Source organism: Erpetoichthys calabaricus, chromosome 4, assembly GCF_900747795.2.
Source record: "Erpetoichthys calabaricus chromosome 4, fErpCal1.3, whole genome shotgun sequence".
Taxonomy (NCBI): Eukaryota; Metazoa; Chordata; class Cladistia; order Polypteriformes; family Polypteridae; genus Erpetoichthys; species Erpetoichthys calabaricus.
Window position 1 is genome coordinate 134,737,284 of NC_041397.2, and position 23,212 is coordinate 134,760,495.

General features: G+C 36.0%; 1 protein-coding gene across 4 annotated transcripts in view; it reads left to right on the forward strand.

Annotated features, from left to right (window-relative positions):
* Positions 1–23,212, forward strand: part of nhsb (Nance-Horan syndrome b (congenital cataracts and dental anomalies)) — a 395,407-nt gene that overhangs the window by 340,177 nt on the left and 32,018 nt on the right. For 2 of the 4 annotated variants that reach the window (XM_051927098.1, XM_051927099.1), the window contains exons 5-7: positions 2,646–2,690; positions 4,864–4,908; positions 20,298–20,493. In XM_051927098.1, the coding sequence (XP_051783058.1) occupies positions 2,646–2,690; positions 4,864–4,908; positions 20,298–20,493 (286 nt within the window). Of the gene's footprint in view, positions 1–2,645; positions 2,691–4,863; positions 4,909–6,500; positions 6,564–16,867; positions 17,842–20,297; positions 20,494–23,212 lie in introns of those variants that run through there. The other 2 variants (XM_028799809.2, XM_028799810.2) reach the window with 2 other exon arrangements.

The window sequence follows — 23,212 nt, forward strand, 5'->3', positions numbered from 1 at the left end:
CAATACGGGACGGGATTTGTCCCGTATTTTTTTTATCATTTTTTTTTAAAGCAGCGTCTCATGCAAATCATCCCACACGCATTTTATGAAGATGCCTCCTTTCCTACTTTTGATTGGGTAATACTTGATGTCATCGTTAGTTTGATTGGTCTTTTTAACTGTCCAGTGAGGAGGGCGGGTCTTTTAAGTAGAATCTGCAAACTATTGGCACTGAGATGTGGCACCCGCTGCAGTATGCGTCCCTTATTTTTTTGTATTAAAAGTGGTAACCCTACCTGGCAGGTAACACTTAAGTTTGGTCATGAAGTCGTCTAAAATCCGCCACGTGCCCTCTTTTAATTGCGAGAAGCAGATATATATAGCCAAATTCTCGCGGTTCGTTGCGGCGAAGTACTGCTTTTAATTTTTTAATAAGAAAAGAAAACCTTTTTAAACGGATCGAAAATATACCAATAACAATTTGTTAAGGATCTGTTTTTTTCTGAACCTCGCTTTTCACAGCTGTCGCGCTACGGCGTGTGTTTCGTTTATTTGACAGTATGTAGATTGTGGTAATTACATTCATGGCATTCGTTTTCTGAATCACAATCTGACTGTATGGGTGGTTACCTGCCAGGTAACGCTTGTGGTTGGTCAGGAAGTCGCCTTACATCCGCCACGTGCCCTCTTTCTGTTTCCAGAAGCTGATCATAGAATGGTTTTAATAGTTTACTTTCAAATAATGCAAAGAGTATGCGACACGTGTTTCTCCCTAATTCTGGGCTCATCAGGCATACACACTCACTGCATCCCCTCTCGTGAATCGAATCTCTATCGTCAGCGCCACAGTTGAAGCCCCTAACGTTGCGGTCAGCAAGTCGGCTAACATCCGCCATGTGCCGTCTTTCAGTTGCGAGAAGCAGATCATAGAAAGGTTGAAACTGTAGCCCCTAACGTTGCGCCACGGCGTGTGGTTCGTTTATACCTCGTGTCTTCTCATTAAACTTTTATCTCGCGAATATGTTATTGCAATCCGCAGCGGGTGCATTTCTATAAACTTAATTTAAACTTATGTTTTACACCGTGCTTTGTTTCCCTTATGAACATGCTTGTATGCTTCACTCGCTCCCTTCTCAATTGTTTAATGAATTTTTTGCTCTTCGCTGTTTGCGGGTCTTCCTTCATTTCCCCCTACTTCGTTCTTTTATCTCGCGAATATGTTATTGCAATCCTTAACGGGAGCGTTTCAATAAACTGATTGAAAATAGTTTTGCATTTACCTTTTTAGTAAAAGGCGAGCTTTTAAGCCTGAGAAATCACCCCGTAAATGCACATGTTTAATTGCACATGTGTTAATATGTATGGTTGCACAGTATTAAAAGACAGTGAACAACGTCAGTTACCTTTGTTCCCGCGTTTGATAAAAGGCGAGCTTTTAAGCCTGAGAAATCACCCCGTAAATGCACACGTTTAATTGCACATGTGTTAATATGTATGCTTACACAGTGTTAAAAGACAGTCAAAAATTTACGTCATTTACCTTCGTTCCCGTGTTTGACTCGTGCTGTAAATCTCTTCCTTGTTTTTAGTTCACGTGATTACGTAGGAGGCGTGATGACGCGATACGTGACTCCGCCTCCTCCATTACAGTATATGGACAAAAAATATGTTCCAGTTATGACCATTACGCGTAGAATTTCGAAATGAAACCTGCCTAACTTTTGTAAGTAAGCTGTAAGGAATGAGCCTGCCAAATTTCAGCCTTCCACCTACACGGGAAGTTCGAGAATTAGTGATGAGTGAGTGAGTCAGTCAGTCAGTCAATCAGTCAGTCAGTCAGTCAGTGAGTCAGTGAGTCAGTGAGGGCTTTGCCTTTTATTAATATGTATAGATAATAGCATCATTCAAACTTTCATAAACTTGGACATAGGTTGCTACTTCACCATTTACTAAATTAAAAAAATTAAATTTCATTACAATATGAGCAAACCTGCATTAAAGAAAGCCACATGCCTCCAGTATTGTTGCTAAATATATAAACCTTTTTTTTTTCACTCTCCCCAAATTGTGAAGTGATTTTACACAAATGACTCTCAACAAAGCCATGATGCTAAATGCTGACCCAGTGACTTATTTCATTTTAATTCCCCAGTAAGAAAGTGGATCTTACATGACCTACAATGAAGAATAACTGAAAAAAAAAACTCTGATTGAGACCCTAGCTAGAGAACAAACAATGTTGCCTGCTAGTAAAAGAACAGAGTTATTGACTGGAAAGCCAGAATATTAAAAAAGTTTAATAGTTTAAAAAGAAGATATTGTGTAACAAATAAAGATGCTACTCAGTTATTTTTTATTTCTTAAACATATACATATTGAGAAACCCCTTCATTAGTCATGTATTCTGAGTAATTTTTCACATAAAGCCTATTTAATGCATTATACTTTACTTTGGGTAAAACAGATGATTTTTGGTAATGCTTTATGAAAGTTTCCACCAAAAACACTTAGACTAAATAATAATGCAGACACTTATGGCTTTGGAAGGTACTATATTTCTACATAGAAACTGTTTATAATTGCATGGAAATATAAGGTCTTGCACAAATTTTGTAGAGGTCATTACCTTAACTTTTGTTTAATGTTTCCCATGCTACATTCCTCAGGAGAGACCAATAAGGGAGTCTGACTTTCAGCCGATACAAAGAAAGGTAATGTGAAAACTGCTGCCAGTTCTTTCATATTGAGAAAAGCATCATGGTTTACTGTGATTGCACACCATTTTTAGGTAGTGAATAATACATATGTACGTTCATGCATATATTCTCCAGTTGGCTTAATCCAGGGCATGGTTGTGAGGTCCAGAGTCTATTGGGGCAACACTGGGCACAAGGCAGGAAACAGACCTAGGCAGGGTGCCAGTCTATATTGTAATGAATAATGTACTGTATCTCTATAAATGTGAAATCCGAAAAAATGAATGCATGCATATTACTATTTTATATAATAAATATTGAATATAGTATCAAAAAAGAAGAATTCCAGTATTTCAGTGTTTAATACTGTACAAGGTATATGTACCCACTGCGCCACCGTGCCGCCCAGATACCAAACAATGATATTTAAATGACAACATATTAAAACTACTCAGGCTCCTGTGCATACCTTTTATGAACAGGACTAGTGTCAAATTAACCTGGGAGAACATTTTTAGTTGCTCAAAAGTATTCAGATTAGGTGCCTTAACTCAGATATTGAAAGGGGAATCATTTTCAATAGTATCAATCCCAGGACAAAAGCATTGCATGCAGACAATTTATGCCAAATCACCCTTTTATAGCATTACAATATTACAATGTAACAGTCATTTTCTACATAAAAAACAGAGATTAACTAATTTTTCACAACTTAGCAGCTGGTGCAATATTCATTGCCTTTCAGCTACCCACAAAATACACCTCATCTCACCTCATTCTCATAACTACTTAATGCATTTCTAGGCTATCAGATGCCAGAACCAATTCTAGTAGCATTCGGCACAAAGCAGGAAAAAGCTTAGTACATGGTGCCACTCCTAAAGGGCATCTGAAAAGCCAAATTTCCACCTGGGGACAAATAAAGTTCTATCTAGTCTGTATGTATTTGAGGATGTGGGAGAAAAACCTACAAAAACACAAGGAGAGCTTGAAAACGTGATACAAACAACATACAAGTGCAGGATTTGAACCTATGGTGTTGGATCTGTGAGGTGGCAGCATTAGCCACTGTACCAACATGCCCAAGTTGAACGTATAATTCAATTCAGTAAAATCTATTTTTGCTACTCTGTATAGTACAATGCTAAATATTAGTTTCTAGCCCAATTGGTGCAGAAACATAAAGTGAGGTATATGGGACAATGAAATAGTGCAGCAGATACAGAACAGTAAATGTAGAAATGTCAACAACAATAGCAATATATATGCAATAATATCAAACTGAATTATACATTTCAAGAATAAACATACAACATGTACTAGACAGAATAAGTTACAAAATAGTATAAGTAACTGAATTGCAAAAAACTGCAGGGCCTTGTTATTCTGCCACAGTGCAATTGACACTTTTGTGCTCCGCTACACATTTTGCAAAAATGGAGGAGTATCAAGAAACAGTTAAGGTGCTGAAGAACCTTCTTAACAAGAAAAGCAATATTTAGGGACCATGAGAGATCTTCCGCAATTTCACTGTACACCTCTAAAGTATTATTTCAATGGCAACACTACTAATATGAGCAGGAACACTGAGACAATCTCATATATTACATTTAAGTATCAGCTTTTCTATACATTTTATTGATAAAGTGACTGATTGTTGTTCAGTATTTAAATAAATGAACACATTTTGAAATCCTGGAAGTCTTTTTGATGACCCTGCCAATTTATGTTCACCTTCTAGTTTTCTAGTTGACCCTTTGTTCTCTGGACAGAATGTGACTCCATTGGGCTAAGGTAACACTCATTGGGTAGCAAACAGCCTAAACTTGCTATTATAAGAAAATTAAATCCTCACAACCATATGGAACCACATTGTGATACAACCAACACTACCCTGCATTGTTATTTATGACAGTGCACCTTTGAACTGGACATGTGTGTTTTTTTAAGTTCTATGCTGCATGTCTAGTTGCCACTAAAATATTTCATGTTCATGTAATATATATTCTGATGTCTAATTTCTGAAGATTGGGTATGAATATTCCATAAATTAAAGATTTGTTTGGCCTGAAATATAGTCATAAAATAAAAGATGATCATTTAATCTACACATTTCATTTAATCTACACATTTAACATCTCATTGTTACTGATAAATTGCATCTTCATTTTGCACTGCTGCAAATCAGGAGAGACCAGGAAGGGATGCAGAATTTCATCATTTGCAAAGAAAGGTAATTTTGTATCTTGTGACTGATTTCTTTTTTAGATTCCTATCAATCAAAAGCACTTTTGTGCTGTCTCATGTTGTCCTGTGGCACTTCATTATTTTGGGCATGATTCACATTCCTTCCCATGTATTTTTATGAACACAGAGGAGGAAACAAAGAATTGTGTGTTTTTTCTATATAGGTTGTTTTATGTGGAGTACAATATTTCTCTGACAAATATAAGAGAAACATACTGTCATCTGTTTCATTCAGTTTGTCCTCACAAAGCAAGCTTTTTAATGCTTCTTAATGTTAATGCAATTGTCTTTGAAGCAGCTACAGCATCATTGTTCCAGTTATGATATTGTAGCTTTCTCACTTTAAATATGTGTATAATGTACTGTATTGACACAGCTTTTTCATTTCCATCTAGATTCTGCTTTCAGGTAGGTAGCTCTGATTATTCTTCAATATGGTTTCAAACATTTAATGTCTTTTTCCTTAGATGTGTCACTGAAGTTGTCTCAGTTTTTAAACTTTTGTAAATCAGTATCTTTTCTTTTTTAAGTGGCCTTCAGGTGGAGGTTTCCAAATAAGTCAAAAGCTAAAAGTAGTATGATAGTGGATGCCAGTGGACTAGCATGAACAGCACTATTAGAAAAGGAGCAAAATGTGTTTGTCTTCTTCTTGTGGTGTGTTCCTCTGCCTCTTGGACATGAAGGCACAGTGAATATTTTCTGGTACTCTCCCCATTCATACTCTTGTTTTTTTTTACAGTATCTAAAGGTGGGCATCCATTGTGCAGTTTTTATTTTGTGATTTGTACTGAACTTGTCCACATCTGTTCATATGTACTGAATGGCATTCTAATTGGATGCTACTGACAAGAGAACATCTAATGACAGAAAAAAAGAAAACGAAGATTCTGTCAAGAGACTTTCAATTTCCTCCACTGGAATTGTTTTATATTGCCTCTTTCTCTGATTATTCTGAGCCAATGAAAATACTTTGGGTTACAATGAAGAAAAATGACTGTGTTTGTTTCAACACACAAGTGGCAAAAATTATTCAGGTGAAATTAACAAGTTTGGTCATCCTTGGAACAATTTCTCTTGCATATTGAGTAAGCAGTTGGCCTTAATAAGACTAGTTTTGTCTCAATGTGATTGATTTTGTCACATTAAGTACAGTTTTTAATATACACTGTGCTGGGAATATATGTACTGTATTTTTCACATACAATGGCACATAGTTTAGTTTTAAATACTGATCAATACGCATTAGCCTAAAAGATAACAAAATCAAAATTGAGTACCTCTGGAATGCACAGTTGTATATTTGCAAAGTTAAAACATGAGGTCCATGGCCTGCCTTTAGTTTATGCACTAGGTTAAACATCTGATACTGTATAACTTTATTAGGATTTTGGCTCAAGTCATATCCCCCAAAGATTATCTGATAAACATTCATACCCTTTCTCAACCCATTTTTTTCCAATTCTTTCCTTTCTGTTAATGTGACGATGATCCATGAGTGCCTGGTACCATATCTGTTTATGTTTCCTTTGTTATGTTTAATTATGTTTCTTTTTTTTTTTTTTGTATTTTATGTTTTAGTTTCCCAGAACCCGTTCATCTTCCCCCACAGAATGTTGTCACATGACCCCATGGAGTAGAAAGGTATTTAACAGTGCTTCACTGGTATTCTCTTCAAATAACCCTGACTTCCAAAGATTTCCACAGTGCCCAATTAATGAAGTTAGCATTGTGCTCTAACTATTTTTTCTTTCTTTTACTAACTTTTAATATTTTTCCACTTGTTAATCTAACCTTTATGATTTTGTTTTCTTTCAACCCTGGACATTTAACTTGAATCCTTACATGGCTTTATTCTAACTTTGTATCCAAATTCAGATTAATACAGTAGTTTTTTTGCCCTTGAATTTAAAGCATGATTTCCTTACCATTTGAGTTTTTACAGGTTTCTGGTTTATATACAGTCATATGAAAAAGTTTGGGAACCCCTCTCAGCCTGCATAATAATTTACTCAACTTTCAACAAAAAAGATAACAGTGGTATGTCTTTCATTTCCTAGGAACATCTGCGTACTGGGGTGTTTTCCAAACAAAGATTTTTAGTGAAGCAGTATTTAATTGTATGAAATTAAATCAAATGTGAAAAACTGGCTGTGCATAAATTTGGGTCCCCTTGTAATTTTGCTGATTTGAATGCATGTAACTGTTCAATACTGATTACTTACAACACCAAATTGGTTGGATTAGCTCATTAAGCCTTGAACTTCATAGACAGGTGTGTCCAATCACAAGAAAAGGTATTTAAGGTGGTCAATTGCAAGTTGTGCTTCCCTTTGACTCTCCTCTGAAGAGTGACAGCATGGGATCCTCAAAGCAACTCTCAAAAGATCTGAAAACAAAGATTGTTCAGTATCATGGTTTAGGGGAAGGCTACAAAAAGATTCTCTCAGAGGTTTAAACTGTCAATTTCAACTGTAGGGAATGTAATCAGGAAATGGAAGGCCACAGGCACAGTTGCTGTTAAACCCAGGTCTGGCAGGCCAAGAAAAATACAGGAGAGGCGTATGCACAGGATTATGAGAATGGTTACAGACAACCCACAGATCTCTTCCAAAGACCTGCAAGAACATCTTGCTGCAGATGGTATATCTGTACATCATTCTACAATTCACCGCAATTTGCACAAAGAACATCTGTATGGCAGGGTGATGAGAAAGAAGCCCTTTCTGCACTCACTCCACAAACAGAGTCGCTTGTTGTATGCAAATGCTCATTTAGAAAAGCCAGATTCATTTTGGAACAAAGTGCTTTGGACTGATGAGACAAAAATTGAGTTATTTGGTCATAACAAAAAGTGCTTTGCATGGCGGAAGAAGAACACCGCATTCCAAGAAAAACACCTGCTACCTACTGTCAAATTTGGTGGAGGATCCATCATGCTGTGAGGCTGTGGAGCTAGTTCAGGGACTGGGGCCCTTGTTAAAGTCAATGGTCGGATGAATTCAACCCAATATCAACAAATTCTTCAGGATAATGTTCAAGCATCAGTCACAAAGTTGAAGTTACGTAGGACATGACAATGACCCAAAACACAGTTCAAAATCTACAAAGGCATTCATGCAGAGGCAGAAGTACAATGTTTTGGAATGGCCATCACAATTCCCTGACTTAAATATCATTGAAAATCTATGGGATGATTTGAACCAGGCTGTACATATTCTGCAGCCATCAAATTTAACTGAACTGGAGAGATTTTGTATGGAAGAATGGTCAAAAATACCTCCATCCAGAATCCAGACACTCATCAAAGGCTATAAGAGGCATCTAGAGGCTGTTATATTTGCAAAAGGAGGCTCAATGATGCATATGGCATATTTTCTGTTAATCCAATAAACTTAATGTCACTGCTGAAATACTACTGTTTCCATAAGGCATGTCATATATTAAAAGGAAGTTGCTACTTTGAAAGCTCAGCCAATGATAAACAAAAATCCAAAGAATTAAGAGGGGTTCCCAAACTTTTTCATATGACTGTATAAGTACCTTCAGAACGTTTTCAGACCCCTTCACTTTTTTACCATTTTGTTATGTTGCAGCCTTATGCTAAAATTGCTTACATTTATTTTTTCCCTTATCATACAACAGTCAATACCCCCAGAATGACAAAGGGAAAAGAGGATTTTTGGAATTTTTACAAATTTATTAAAAATAAAAATCTGAAATATCACATTGGCTCAAGTAAATGCACACACCTACCTACTGTATATAAGCTCCCACTGCTGACACTGTGTAATGGAGCAAAAACCAAGCCATGAGGTTGAAGGAATTGCCTGAAGAACATGGAGACAGGATTGTGTTGAGGCATAGACCTGAGGAATACTGCAAAAAAATCTGCAGAACTGAAGGTTCTCAAGAGCACGGTGGCCTCCTTAGTTCCTAAATGGAATAAGTTTGTAAAAACCTCGACTGTTCTTTAAGCTGGCCACAAGGCCAAACTGAGTAATCCGGGAAGAAGGACCTTGGTAAGGGAGGAAGCCAAGAAAACGATGGTCACGTTGGCTGAGATCCAGAGAATCTGTGTGGAGATGGGAGAAATGTCCAGTTCAAAAACCACCACTGCAACACTCCACTAAACTGGGCTTAATGGCAAAGTGGCCAGACAACATATGAAAGCCCACTTGGAGTTTGCACCTAGAGGACTCTCAAGACTATTAGAAATAAGATTCTGTGGTCTGTTCAAACCTGGCTTCAATTCTAAGTATTACAATTAGAGGAAACAAGGCACCGCTTATCATCTGTGCAATACCATTCCACCAGTGAAGCATGGTGGTGGCAGCATCGTGTTTTGGGTTGTTTTTTGGTTGCAGGTACTAAGAGCACAGTACAGAGATATCCTTAATGAAAACCCACTGTAGAGTACTCTGGACCTCAAATAGGGCTAAAGGTTCACCTTTCAACCTTTCAACAGGACTAGGGCCATAAGCACAAAGCAAAAGACAACAGAGTCAACTCTGTAAATACGCCTGAGTGGCTCAGTCAGAGCCCAGATTTGAACCTAATCAAATATGTTTGAAGAGGCCTGAAAATACCTGTCTACTACCAACAGTCTCCATCTAACCTGACAGAGCTGGACAGGATGGCAGAAAATCCCCAAGTCCAGGTGTGCAAAGATTGTTCCATACCCAGCAGTACTCCAGGCTGTAATGGCTTCCAAAGGTGCTTCAACAAAGTATTGAGTAAAGGGCCTGAAAGCTTGTGTCAATGGGATGTTTTTTGGGTTTTTTTTTAATAATTTTGCAAAAACTCCTAAAATCTTGTTTCAGCTTTGTCATTTTGGGATATTGAGATTTGCGTCATAAGGGAAAAATAATTTTAAATGATTTTAGCATAAGGCTGCAGCATTACAAAATGTGAAAAAAGTGAAAGGATCTGAATACTTTCTGAAGGTATTGTATGTAAGTTATATTTATTCTCATATTCTTGCCTTAAATAGCATATTCTCTTTTTGCAATCTTCACTCTTTTGTTAATCAATATTGCTGTTAATCTATGTTAAATAACATGACTAACTTTGAGCACAATCCCTTCCACCTATCACTTCTTAATATGTTTCAATATACAACATATTTTTAATTATATCATAATGTATGGGTTATTTTTTTACTTGCAGACTGTAAAATGCATGTATTTTCATATGAAAAATTAACTGTTATTTTTGTCAGAGTCTGCATTGTCTTTTGAAGAGAAATTGTGAAATAACTTTTTCTGAATGTTAGTTATACATTAAGAGGTAATTTCTTCACTCTCATTAGAAAGAAAAGTGGGAGTATAAAGAGGGAAAGAGGAAGAGGCAGTCTCACTTAACACATCTGTTCTAACCTTGGTTAAATCTTCATTTCTTTCTCAAATCCTTTCACTACATCAGCGTTAAATGTACAGTATTAATCTTAAAAGTAATTGTTTTTTTTAAACACACTGACTTTTACATTTGGAATAAATCAATTAGTCTGCTGATGTTGTAGATTTTCTGATCTCATAATTGCACTAAATTTCCAAACTGATATAAAAATGCTGCAGAACTACGTCACACCACTCTCAAACATGCTTCATCCCAAAATCATAATGACTACACGAGCAGCAGAAAAGATATAAAATCTTCCAAATGAAAATTAAAAAATAAATTAAGCATCCACATTTAAAACACTTTCATTTTTTTATCAATTAGGTTTAACATAGATGATTAATACAGAGAAACATTCTGAGCAAAAGAAACAGATGCAAGCAAGATGCCAGTTCCCTCCCTATGTCCACTTTTTCCATTGCTTTGCAGACAGCTAATATGAACAAGAACACTACTTGTTGATACATAATTAAAGTTCAACAATTCATCCATTTTCTATTATCCAGTTCAAGTTGGACAACAGGGTTTGCCTAGCATGGCCTCAATGTGCTAAAAGTGTGGTGCTCATCTATCACAAGGCACATCCATTCTCACAGTTAGAGCTGTCAAGTAACTGAATGAGTGTGTTTTTGAAATGTGAAAGGAATAACTATATTAACAACGGAAAAATGTTAAAACTCCACATGCATTAAGTTATTAAACAAACATTCCTTCAAAATATAATAGCATCGTCTGAAGATTTTTGATTGATTTTTTTATTCTAATATGTTCATATGCATTTACTGTATTATACTAAAAGCATCATTTCATGTTCTTTCTTTTATACTCTAACCTCAACCACCTGTCTTTTTGTTGTGTCCTTAACCATACACCATTACACTCTAAACATGATCACGCTTACTTCCATCCTAACTTTTTTCTGGTATCATAAATTTATATCATAAATTTAACTAGTCTCTTTTTTATTTTAAGCTTGATGTTATTCCTCCAGCTTATATCTTTGATAATTTTCCCTAGTGCTCTTCTGACCTTGGCAAAAATTCTTCAGTGTGTTCTAACATTGTTCACATTGTCTTTAATTGCAGCCTTTAATTTTTGATCTAACTCTGGTCAGTTTACTTCATGATTTAACTTTTATCATCTTGTGATCATGACGATTTCTTCTATTTGTGACTTTCCTTCTTTTGTTAAGTACTTGTAGCTGTTTCTTTTAGAATGCAATACTAACAATACTTCTATATATTTAAATATTCACAGGCATTCCCTTCATTTTTACTGTAATGGCAGTAATGACAACACCTGATTCAATGTGTTAAGATAATGTTATTTAAGATATGGTATTTAGGTTTGCTTACAATTATGATGCACTTTTAATTAATCTGTTGTCCTAATTTTTGAAAAATTAGGTTGTATTAAAACACATACATGATACAGTATATCTATAACTGATTAGTAAAGTAGACTTGTTGAATTCTTAAGAACCACAATTTCTGTCTGGTGCCATTCCAAGCAATTACTTTTATTAATGTCACTTCTTCACAGAGTAATGTCAATTACTCTGATCATTAGATGCCTTTATCTGCTCCATGTCTATGTTTTCATCATACTCCCATCAGTGCCCAATTTGGTGTTATAAGAAATAAAGCAGCTAGTATGTTTTCATTTTTTCCCCTGGACTTTTGAGAACATTTGTCTGTGATTTTTAAAGGCATTTCTGATGAACAAACAAAGGCACAATTAACAATGAATTATTTGTCAATCTATGTACTGAACATCCAATTCAAGGTTGCAGGAAGCTAGAAGCCTATCCAGGCCACTTTGAGTACAAGGCTAAAAACAAACCTTCAATGTGTTTTCAGTCTATCACAGTGCAGTAAATATGCATTTTATTTCATAGGAACATTCACATACAAAAACATATAGTATATAGGGGTAATCAAAAGTTTGGTTAACAGAGGAAAAAATAATATGCAATTAACTTTTTACTCATATATGCACTAATTAGCACAACTATGTAATCTAGCCGAAGTGTTTTCACGAAATTTCCTTGAAATGGATACCCTGATATCTCAATCTCTCAAATCAATCACATCCATACTAATCAAGTTTTACCGAATTATGTAGCATGTCTCTTTCAGAAACATACAAAAGCAATATGACTTCAACCAAAATAGAAATGTATCTGTCAGTCACTTATTTTTCTAATTCTCCTTGTGAGAATTGCAGTGGCAACAAGATGAGAAGGGTACACCAGAATTCCATGTTTCCAACAGAAGTGTCCAGCTCTTTACAAGGATAATTTAAGTGATCCCAGGCCTGTTGAGAGATGGAATTCTCTCCAGGCTATCTTGGGTCTTCCCTGAGATACCCACGATTGCATCTTTCCTTGTAGAAAACTCCCAGATCCCAAAAACACCTCAACTGTCTCTTTTCATCCAGTGGAGGAGTGGGTATATTCTAAGGTCTTCCTAGATTGTGGCTCTTCCCCACAATCTGCCTAAGTCTGTAGACATTGTCAGGTCCCAAAGCTGTGTGCTCCTTAAGCCTGGGCTACATAATGATACCCTGCCAATGGGTATCACGGACATTAGAAGAGACACCATACATCCTATACATACTTTATATACTTCAGAGTTAACTTAATGCAAAGACTGCAAACATAACTCTTTCTTCACAAATATGAAGACTAAACAGCATGTAGCAGTGCTGTTGCTACCTCTCCCACAACATAGCACAATTACAAATCTTTAAATCCAATGTATGTCTTTATACCTGACTAGCAAACTCCCATGACCATGTATCTTTTGCATTAAACACAAAACAATGTTGGTCAGTTGTTTCAAGTCTAATATGGAATCTGCATTATTTCTCCTAGACCCATGGGTTGCCTATTGGCCACAGTCCCCGTTTTATCCCTCTTTTGCTGACACCTGGGAAGTGTAATGCCATTTTCTCCCTATTTAAAAAATGAAGACTTCCATCTTAGTCTGTCTATATTAAGGTACTGCCCTGAACTAGGTTGAAGTGGCATGTTAACCAAAGCAACTTTTCAATATTAAGTGTTTTCTGCATTTCCATTTGGACCTCAACCAAACCTCAACCTTGATACTGGAGAACCTATCAAACACTAGTGACAATTGCCACAGATTTAAACCTACGAAATACTTCTTGCACTACCTTCATGTTTCCAGTACGCTCGGGACTTCCTTGGACAAAGATATCTCTACTAGAAATGGCAATTTATCCTTTTTGACAACATGTATAACATGCACCCTAAACTTGATAATTAAGCTGGAATTTCTTTGAGTCCACCCAGAAGTCATTTTCCATGGCCTCATCACCATCTCCACCCACACAACAAGTCTGTGCTTTGGCTGCTGCTATGGCTGAAACCTTTTTGACTTGCTGGTACCTCTTAGTCAACCTACCAGAGACTCTCTTGTTATAATTGAGTACAAGACATATTCTATTAATATGACTGATTCTCAAACTGTTCATGTCTATCAACAGTCCTAATGTTACTGCACAGATAGGTACCAACCACCCTTTAATCATAGATCTATACCATTCTGCTCAGTTTTGAACTCATTCAAAATAAACACATGCTAAATTTTGCCATTTCATCCTTACTACCCATTCACATCTTCTTGGTCTGCCCAGACATGTGTCCAAGGTTAGCACCTCCCTCTATCCAAGTGTCTAGAACATGCAAACTCAAATCAGGTGGCACAACCAGAAAATCTATAATTAAACAGTGGCACAGGGTACACGTATGAGCAACACTTTGTTAAAATATGGTGAGTGATCACTGGAAGTGTTCCACCAAATGAGACATCAGACTGAGAATAAAATTAGTAATTCCAGACATGCTGGAGGATTAATGTTTTCTTTCAAAAGCAAAATGAAAAAAAAAGAGTGATAATGTGTTTCCTTTTCTTCCTAAATGATTAGAATTGAAATTTTAATGCAGTAAAATTGTCTAAAGTAAACACATTGCAGTATGGCTATCCATTCATCCATTTTCTAACCTGCTGAATCTGAACACAGGGTCACGGGGGTCTGCTGGTGCCAATTCCAGCCAACACAAGGCACAAGGCAGGAACCAATCCCGGGCAGGGTGCCAACCCACCGCAGGACACACACCCACACACCAAGCACACACTAGGGCCAATTTAGAATCGTCAATCCACCTAACCTGCATGTCTTTGGACTGTGGGAGGATCTAGATAAAAATGCTAAATATATTCCTGGGAAAGAGAGTGGGAAGCTATTCAAGAAAAGGGAGAAAAAGTCTCAAATTTCCTTTTAGGGAGTTCTATCTGGTGACCATAGGTGAACTGCCTGCCTTCTTTTGCTGTCCTTCTACTCCTGACTCCTCCTCCAGACCTTTATGGGTGTCAATGACCTCTACAGACTTCCTGTCAACCTTCAAGGGATTGTTCAGTACAACCACAGTCTTAGTCCACCTTTGAAAGAAAGGAAAACAAACTCTGGGGCATCTGGAGTGTACTATTCACTTAAAACTTTGTTTGTAGAAGAGGCAGCACAAGCTGCGATAGAAGTTTATTAGTGACTAACATGACTAACACAGAAATCCAATAATAATTCACTTCTTGGATTAAAATAAGAAAGTCCAATCAGTAGTACCATTCTTTTCAGCATATAAGTTACCCTCTCTAAGAAGAGCAAATACTCTGCATTGCTGTTAGGCACCAACACCCAAACAACAGACAATATTTTCCACTCACACTTTTAGCTGGAGGCAGTAATATTGTTCCAAACCTCATAATAATTTTTGCCAGTTTATGTCATCTCCTGTTCACCAGACATTGTTACTGGCAAATAGCAGACTCAGACCTGGCTTTAAAGTGTCCCTGGACACGCTTCTGTTTGATTTCATTTGAAAGATAATTTTAGACCTACTTTGAAATGCTTTTTGTCCAATGCTTATGCTTGGACTAATTAGCTGAGATAACCTTAGCTAGAGCAGAAGACTTAAAGAACATAAAGCCTGAATACTCCTCCACCATGCTAAGTTCACATTTCTAGCAAGAAGTTCATATAATTCATAAAGTGATATACTAAAATTACAGATGTGTTAGTGTAACAATAATAAAATGTTGCATATATTTCCTCTGCAATTGTGGTGAATAGTCTTTTTATGATTTAAGCAGACATTAACAGTGCATTTACCTTTCATATTGAAAGACCCAGTCAAAGGAAGACAGTTGACATTGACTTCATGGAAATATATACAGTATATTAAAAAAGGAACATATACAGAAATACAATCCTCTGTCCACAACAGCAGTAGATAACTGTTGTGCTCTAGGCTCTGGGCTCACCACGGGGAGCTTCTTTTGTGCTGCCATAATCCTCATATGAGCTCTGGCTTCATGCAGAAGCATTTCTTGGCTAGTAGATGTGACACTCGAAGTGCTATGGAGTTAGGCCTTTAAAGGACCTCCAGTCCCTCTGCCAGATGAGTTTGGAGTCAGGAGTGGAAGCAAGGACTCACCTTGAGAGGAGGAGGAGGAAGCAAAAAGGCTAGAGTACTGGAGGTGTGGAACTGTACCCCTCAATAATTATTCTCTGTTTTTATAGTGTTCATTACTGTTTGTGTTATGTTATTCCCTTACTAGATACTTTACTGTTATTGTAGGTACAGGTTCACCTCTCTCCCCCAGTCAGTCACAACCTATCTATCTATCTATCTATCTATCTATCTATCTATCTATCTATCTATCTATCTATCTATCTATCTATCTATCTATCTATCTATCTATCTATCTATCTATCTATCTATCTATCTATCTATCTATCTATCTATCTATCTATCCCCTCTTATACACATTTCACAGTATGTAAACAATCAAAACCATCAAGATTGACAAATTAAACTTTATAATAAATGATGCCATCGGGGTGGAAAAGGTTATACGAATGCTGTTACCTCATTTATGTTCAGATTACAGTCCATTTAGAACAGTTTTAGATCTACAAACAGAATATATTTTCATTTTTTAACAGACCATTTTTTAAAACTTGTTTGATGAGATTGTATTGGTTATCATTTTTTGTTTTCAGTAATATTTTCTATTATAATATCTGTACTGACTCAGCTCACCCCTCTTTTGCTTACTTCTGGAGAGAGTACTGGCTTTCATTAAAACAACAAAGGTTTTACATTACTTTGCGATATGAAATATTCGTCACTTAGTATTTAGGCTTACCTATTTTTATTTCCATCCTTAATAATTATAGTCACTTTTAAACTAGTGTCCATGGATGTTCTGGGTTTTCAAACCTTTGAAAGAATTCTTTATAGGTTTCAGATTACTGTACTTACTTTACTTCTGACTGCTTTATTGCTCCCTAAATGTTATGACAGTGTTTTTATGTTTATTTTCAGAAACCAATGTTAAAGAATAACATTAGTTGCTTTTTCCCAACAATTCTAAAATGTGAAGAATAAGTGTAAAAGTTTACACTTATTCTTCATTGTTTCTAAACCCTGTTATTTAATTGAGTTTTGTTAATCAGAACATATTTTGCTTTATCACAACACAATATAGCTTGATACTTTATTGCTCTCCCTTCCTCACTAGGTATTATCTTCCTCCCTATATTTTTACTATATTCCCCATGGCATGTGGCTCACAGCAAGTTGACAATAAACCACTAATTTATGGGAGTCAGTTAAAAAGTTAAAAACAGTTAAAAAGTTGTGTACAGGACAATGGAATTTAAACCTGTAAGAGTCTCTTTGTATGTGAAGCACATCACTCCTTGTCTGTTGGCTTCTCAGTTACAGGACTGCACTATATGGCTAATTCCTCTATTAATTGCTAACTGTGGTGTGTGTGTTACCCTTTTGCTTTTTTGCATGGTTATGCTCTGACAGTTTTTCTAACAGGTCTCACTGTTTATTCCCTGACTTTGAGGACAATGTTATAGTTGTTTCACACACATGGAACGCTGTGAAACACTATGAATGGCATTTTTGTGCTTGTTGTGAATCTCATTTTTTCCAAACGAAAATTGCTTCTGGCTCAGATCCAGTGACGAAAGCCAGATTCCATCTCCTGTCCCACTAACCATCTTCCTTTCTCTCTCTCTCTCTGTCTCTCTCTCTCTTTTCCTCTTCCTCTCTTCCCCTCTCTCGCCCCCTCTCTTCCTCACTCAGTCCCTCTCTCTCTCTCTTCTTTATCCCTTTCGTTCAGTGGGCCATTATTATTCTCAAGGCGAATCAGCTAAAAATGCACTCCCTCCTTTTTCTTTTTTTTTGCATCAATAAAACTTTTTTCCTATGTAGAAAGTTTCCTAGGAAACAGGCTCCTTTTGTCGCTAGTGTTTTGTTAAGGCTGTTTTCGTCTGCTGGGAACCTGAGCACAAAAGAACAGGGTCAGAGCTGAATCACAGATCAGCTCTAGAGAAGGTACAGAAAAAAAAATTGGCTTGCGGGTTCTGACTTAGGTTTTTGTGCATGACTGTTGCTTTTTGTTATAAAAAATCAAGAAAGGTAAGTAATATTTTTTAACAGAAATCAAACTGATTTTAGCTTGCATGTACTGTTAGCTTGAATACAAATAAAATAACTTTTGCTTTGGTCTATTTATAAACACAGCTGGTCAATTGATTCCAGATGCACACATGAGGGCTATTGCAAATATGCATAGTTTAAGGGAAGAGGGCCTACATGAGAGCGTTTACTAGGACTTTTTCTCTGTAAAATTAGTTTGTCATCTTATATAACAAAAATAAGTAACCTTACAAAAATGAATAATTGTTTTCCTGAGCTGAATGCAGGTTGGACATTTATACATCCATTAGAATAAAACTTTAAAAGTAAGGAGAGTGGCACATGCTACTTAAATAAATGCTCAAAATACTGAAGTTGGTAGTATTAATTAGTCTTCCAATGCTACAGACTTTTTTGTTTACAAATGAAAGTCTTTCTTTTTTGTTTATGCATTAATTTAAAGTTGTTTCCATACGCCGTGGCATATTTTATCTAGCTGCTTGTTTTTGGTATTATCTGCTTTTACTAATTTTACACTTTAGAATAGATTAGTCATTTTCTAATGCCTTCATGGTACCTCAGAATGTAAAATATTGGGTACTGCACTTTATTCTCAATATCCAGGTCCAGCACTCTATTTTTAGGAAGGACTTTTCTGACATATTTGTGGTGTGTGTGTAAACCTTCTGTTTAAATATATTGATATTGAATGTGATTGATTTAATGAAATTTGATTACAATGCAGTATAAGTTTAAACAGCAAGCAATGTCTTACTTTGGATGAACTGCTCTTTTATTTTTCCTCACATATTTTTAAATTAAGTTTCATCCACTAAACTCTTTCAGAATACCTTTTACTATTTAACCTCTTTTAAAACTATTAGGACGTATAATCTAGGCTAAACTCAAATTAATGAGGCTCTAGTTTTATCTTAAAATTGATGTTAATTATACTGTACTCACTAACCCCACCAGGAAAAAAACAGGTAAGAAAATATTTATTGGAAATGGGGCTACGATCTAATTTAATATTTTTGTAAATTGTACAAATCTTATCTATCTCACTGAGTGCTTTCATTTGAATGTATAATTGAACATACATCTCATATTCTGTTGAAATGTTTTCATACTGCACCACTGCTTTGTATATGAGAAGGCAATTTATATTAAAAACTGTTTGGTATTCATATATAACTTTTAAAGTATTGTGTCTTTGTTGCATTTGTATTGTCCTTATATTGTGTTATACAGTATTATGTTTTACACAGTGTTGATTTAGATAAGTAATAAATATGTGTTTATAAATACTAACTACAAGCTGCAGTAAGTGCTGTCCTTCAGAAATTTGTGTTTTCAGTCTGTCAAGTCACCTACTTAATTCAGACCACTTGTCAAGGGGGCTGCTGGAGCCTATCCCAGCTAGTTTAGATTGCAAGGCAGGAACTAAATCTGGACAGTGTGCCAGCCCATCACAGGGGGAAACACACACACCCACACACACATCAAACCCACATATCCACTATAGGAGGAAACTCAAGCAGACATGGGGAGAACACTCAAACTCCACGTAGGGAGCTCTCCTTACTGCAAAGCAGCAGCACTATCCTTGTGCCAGCATGTCACAGCTTTCAGTCTGCAAATAGCCTAAATTAAAGTAAGACTTATTTGAAATACTAGAATACCATTGTCAACTGTTTAGTAAAGCACTATGAGAGGCAATAGATAAAAATGAAAGTTAATTTGGAGGAAGACCTTAGGGATGTTTCTGAATATACAGTGTATTATGATATGCAAATATATTTCCCGTTTCATCCTAAAAACATACATTTTAGGTAAATTACTATTTCAAAATTCAGTGCGGAGAGAGTCTGGAACTGGTGTATGTTGCATAAATGTGCCCTATGATGGATAGCGTTCCCTCTAAACTCGGTTTTTGCCTTGCACACAGTGCTGCCACCTGCCATGAAATGTATGCTCCATGCGCTACCTCATTTATACTAATTTAAAAGCTGCAAAGGTCCAGAAAATATCAAACAAGCATTGAGTCCAATTCTAGAAGAAGTGCTCTTCCATCACAAGGTGTATTCACTCCAGGCTGAATTAGAGTCGTCACTCAAACTAACACACATCTTTAGAATGTGTGGAGAGTCTATAAATTTGACTCAGATGGTTAACAAGCTTAAATGTTAGCCCCTGTTACTGTACTATCTCTCTGTGTGTATATACTGTATGTTTATTTATACTATAGTGTAACATTCTTAGATGTATATACAGCATATATTTATGTACTGAATATATACTGTATATGTGTGTTTGTCTGCTGTGTATGTAAAAATATACAGTACTATAAAATGTGACAGAAATATCAATTGCTAGAAAAAAGCCAGGATATCTGTGGATTGTTTTTGTCTTTTTTCAAATGCAATGTAGATAACCAGGCTCTCTGTTCATTGCAGGCTGTTCCCCCCTCAGATGCAGACACTGATGTTATCACTTTAGGACACAGGCCAAAATGTCCAGTCCCTAATATTCCTTCGACACTGGATAAGCAGACCAACTGGTCCAAAGTACTACCTCTACCAACCCCAGAGGAGAAAATGAGAATAGAATCACAAGTGATATCATCGTGCATTATTCCCATTAATGTCACTGGTAACTCATTTATTTTAAAATGTTTCAATTATATAAAAAAAATCTTACATAATGTTGTACAAACCATGAACCTTATACAGTGCTAATAGTATGCACTATAAAAAATCATTAGTCTTAATATTTATTTGTTATTATTTGGCTGTTCTTGAATTATTAGTCTTTTGAACAACAGATAGATTTTACAGTTGCTGTGCTCTTATATAATTAGATCTGCAAACACTTTAATTTATAATCTCAACAATACTACAATATATTGGTTCTTGTTAATTGCTCGTAAAGTATAATGGTTAGATAACCATGGAGAAAAAAATCTTAATTACAGCCATTACTGGCATGTTGTATATGCATTTTTTTACTGACTTTGTCTGAACTGAATTTTTGCATGCTACATTCTATCAAGAAAATTGAGTAATTAAGAAGTATAGTATTTGAAACTTTTTGCTGAATTTTAGCTAAGGGGTATATGTTTATTTTTCTATTTAAACAAAAATGTTTGCTTTTAAAAAGAACAGGTGGTAGCATCTGATTAGTTTTTTATCAAAGTTTTATCAATATGAAAATGTGCATGAAATTGTGAGCAGATTAATGCAACATTGTACCTAAGGCTCATTATTTTTCCAGTGCAAAGTGTGGCATTAATCAAAATAATAAGTGCATAAGGAATAAGTGCATAAGTATCTGCATAGCCCTGACACATGCATAAATGTATGCCATGAACAAAAAAACTGGATAATACAAACACATGGTTCTAAAGAAGAGGCTTGGTCAAGCCATTACTGTGGAGGGACATTAACAATACTGGGGTTCTCAGTGTTTATACTAAACAACTATATCCAAAAACATACAGTATTTTGGGGTTTAATACTGTATTTCATGTTGCATGACAACACCTTTCCTGCAAAGATTATATGGATGGTGCCATCATACAGAGCAGACTAAGAATATGTAAATTGTGTGAATTGCACAACATTATGGGTGCTTTCTTCCATCTGGGACTCATATATAATGTCAGATGCCGCCTTGACAAATATTTCCTGGCCTTAAGTGCAAGCTAACTGTGTAGACTTGTTGGAGTGACAGGAGCTACAGAGAGTGCTTGGATAGCTGGGAAGACAATTGAGCAGGCAGGAAAGCAATAAAGTGCCTATGGGCTTACCTGCAATATTTAGTCTTTTATTCCGTTATGTATCCCAATATAACTGAGCACTTATCGGATCCCCTTAAATGCGGTGCATCTTGCCAAAAGTATCTTCTCCTTGTCTCTATAACAACAACAACATAATTTATTTATATAGCACATATTCATACAAATGATGTAGCTCAAGTGCTTTACAAGATGAAGAAAGAAAAATGAAAAATATAAAAATAAGATTAGGCAATATTAAGTAACAAAGAATAAAGTAAGGTCCAATGGCCAGGAGGACAGAAAAAACAAAAATAAAACTCCAGAGGGCAGGAGAAAAAAAAAAACAAAATCTACAGGGGTTTCAAGGCCACGAGACCACCCATCTCCCACTGGGTATTCTACCTAACATAAATGATCTAAATCAGTCCTCATGGTTTTCAGGCTTCACATGGAAGAATTTAGATGATGATGGTAATGTGGATATCTGGCCTTCAATCCATCAATGGGTTTTTGGCAGTTTTTTAAAATGCTCCACTGTATTAGCCTGGTGAATTTCTATCAGTAAGCTATTCCAGATTTTAGGTGCATAACAGCAGAATGCTGTCTCACCACTTCTTTTAAGTTTAGCTCTTGGAATTATAAACTGACATGCTTTTTATGATCTATGTTTACAATTTGGAGTGTTAGGTGAGAGGTATTCTGAAATACATGATGCCGCAAGATTATTTAAGGCTTTAAGTTTAAAAGATCTGCTTATTTTGTTGCTAAGGCACATCTTAAACAATGTTGATATAGATATGTTCCCTGTAGTAATATACAAACATAGTTTTAAAAAACAAAGGTTTTGAATATCTCAATATTATTAATAGGCTGACAAGCTATACTAACTCATGACAGGTGCTGTGCCACATTTCAACCCGTTTTGAGTGTGCCTTTTGATCAAAGCCACACCAGTGGCCAAATGTGCTTTCTTGACATTATTTTAAGGGCATAACTTAGTATATAAATCTAGTCTTATTCTCATATATCCATAGCACTAGAAGTGGTATCCCTATTAAAGTTTCCCATTAAATGAATGAAAAAACCTACATTTCATGTCTATAAAGCAAACAAAGTCCTTTATTTGTAAGTTTAATTTTCTACCTGTGAAAGCAACACAGCTCAAGAAAACCAAGCTGCTTGGTTGCTCACACAACTGCTCTGAAAGCTGCTGTGAGTCTTGATTTACCCCTGGACTTTGCTGACTCAGGGAAATGAGGCTGTTATGTAAGTAGACACACAGACTCGGCCAGTTTAAACAAAATTGCTTATTGAAAGTGAAATAATTGAGATGGAGCTGAAATTTCTAGTCTGTAATCACATGACAGTCATGAAGTATAAGCAACATAAAAATAGTTGGGATGGATGAGGGGGTTGGGGATGCTGGATCTGTAGCTAACTGGCTTGTAAATGTTACTGCTAAAAACCTAATGTTTGAATCACTGGGGCTTTCTTATCTGTAAATAAGTAGGCTGACTGATAGCTTTTATACAACTTTGGAGCTCTTCAAAACTAAACACATGTTAGAAAAACAACTGTTTTCTTACATCATTT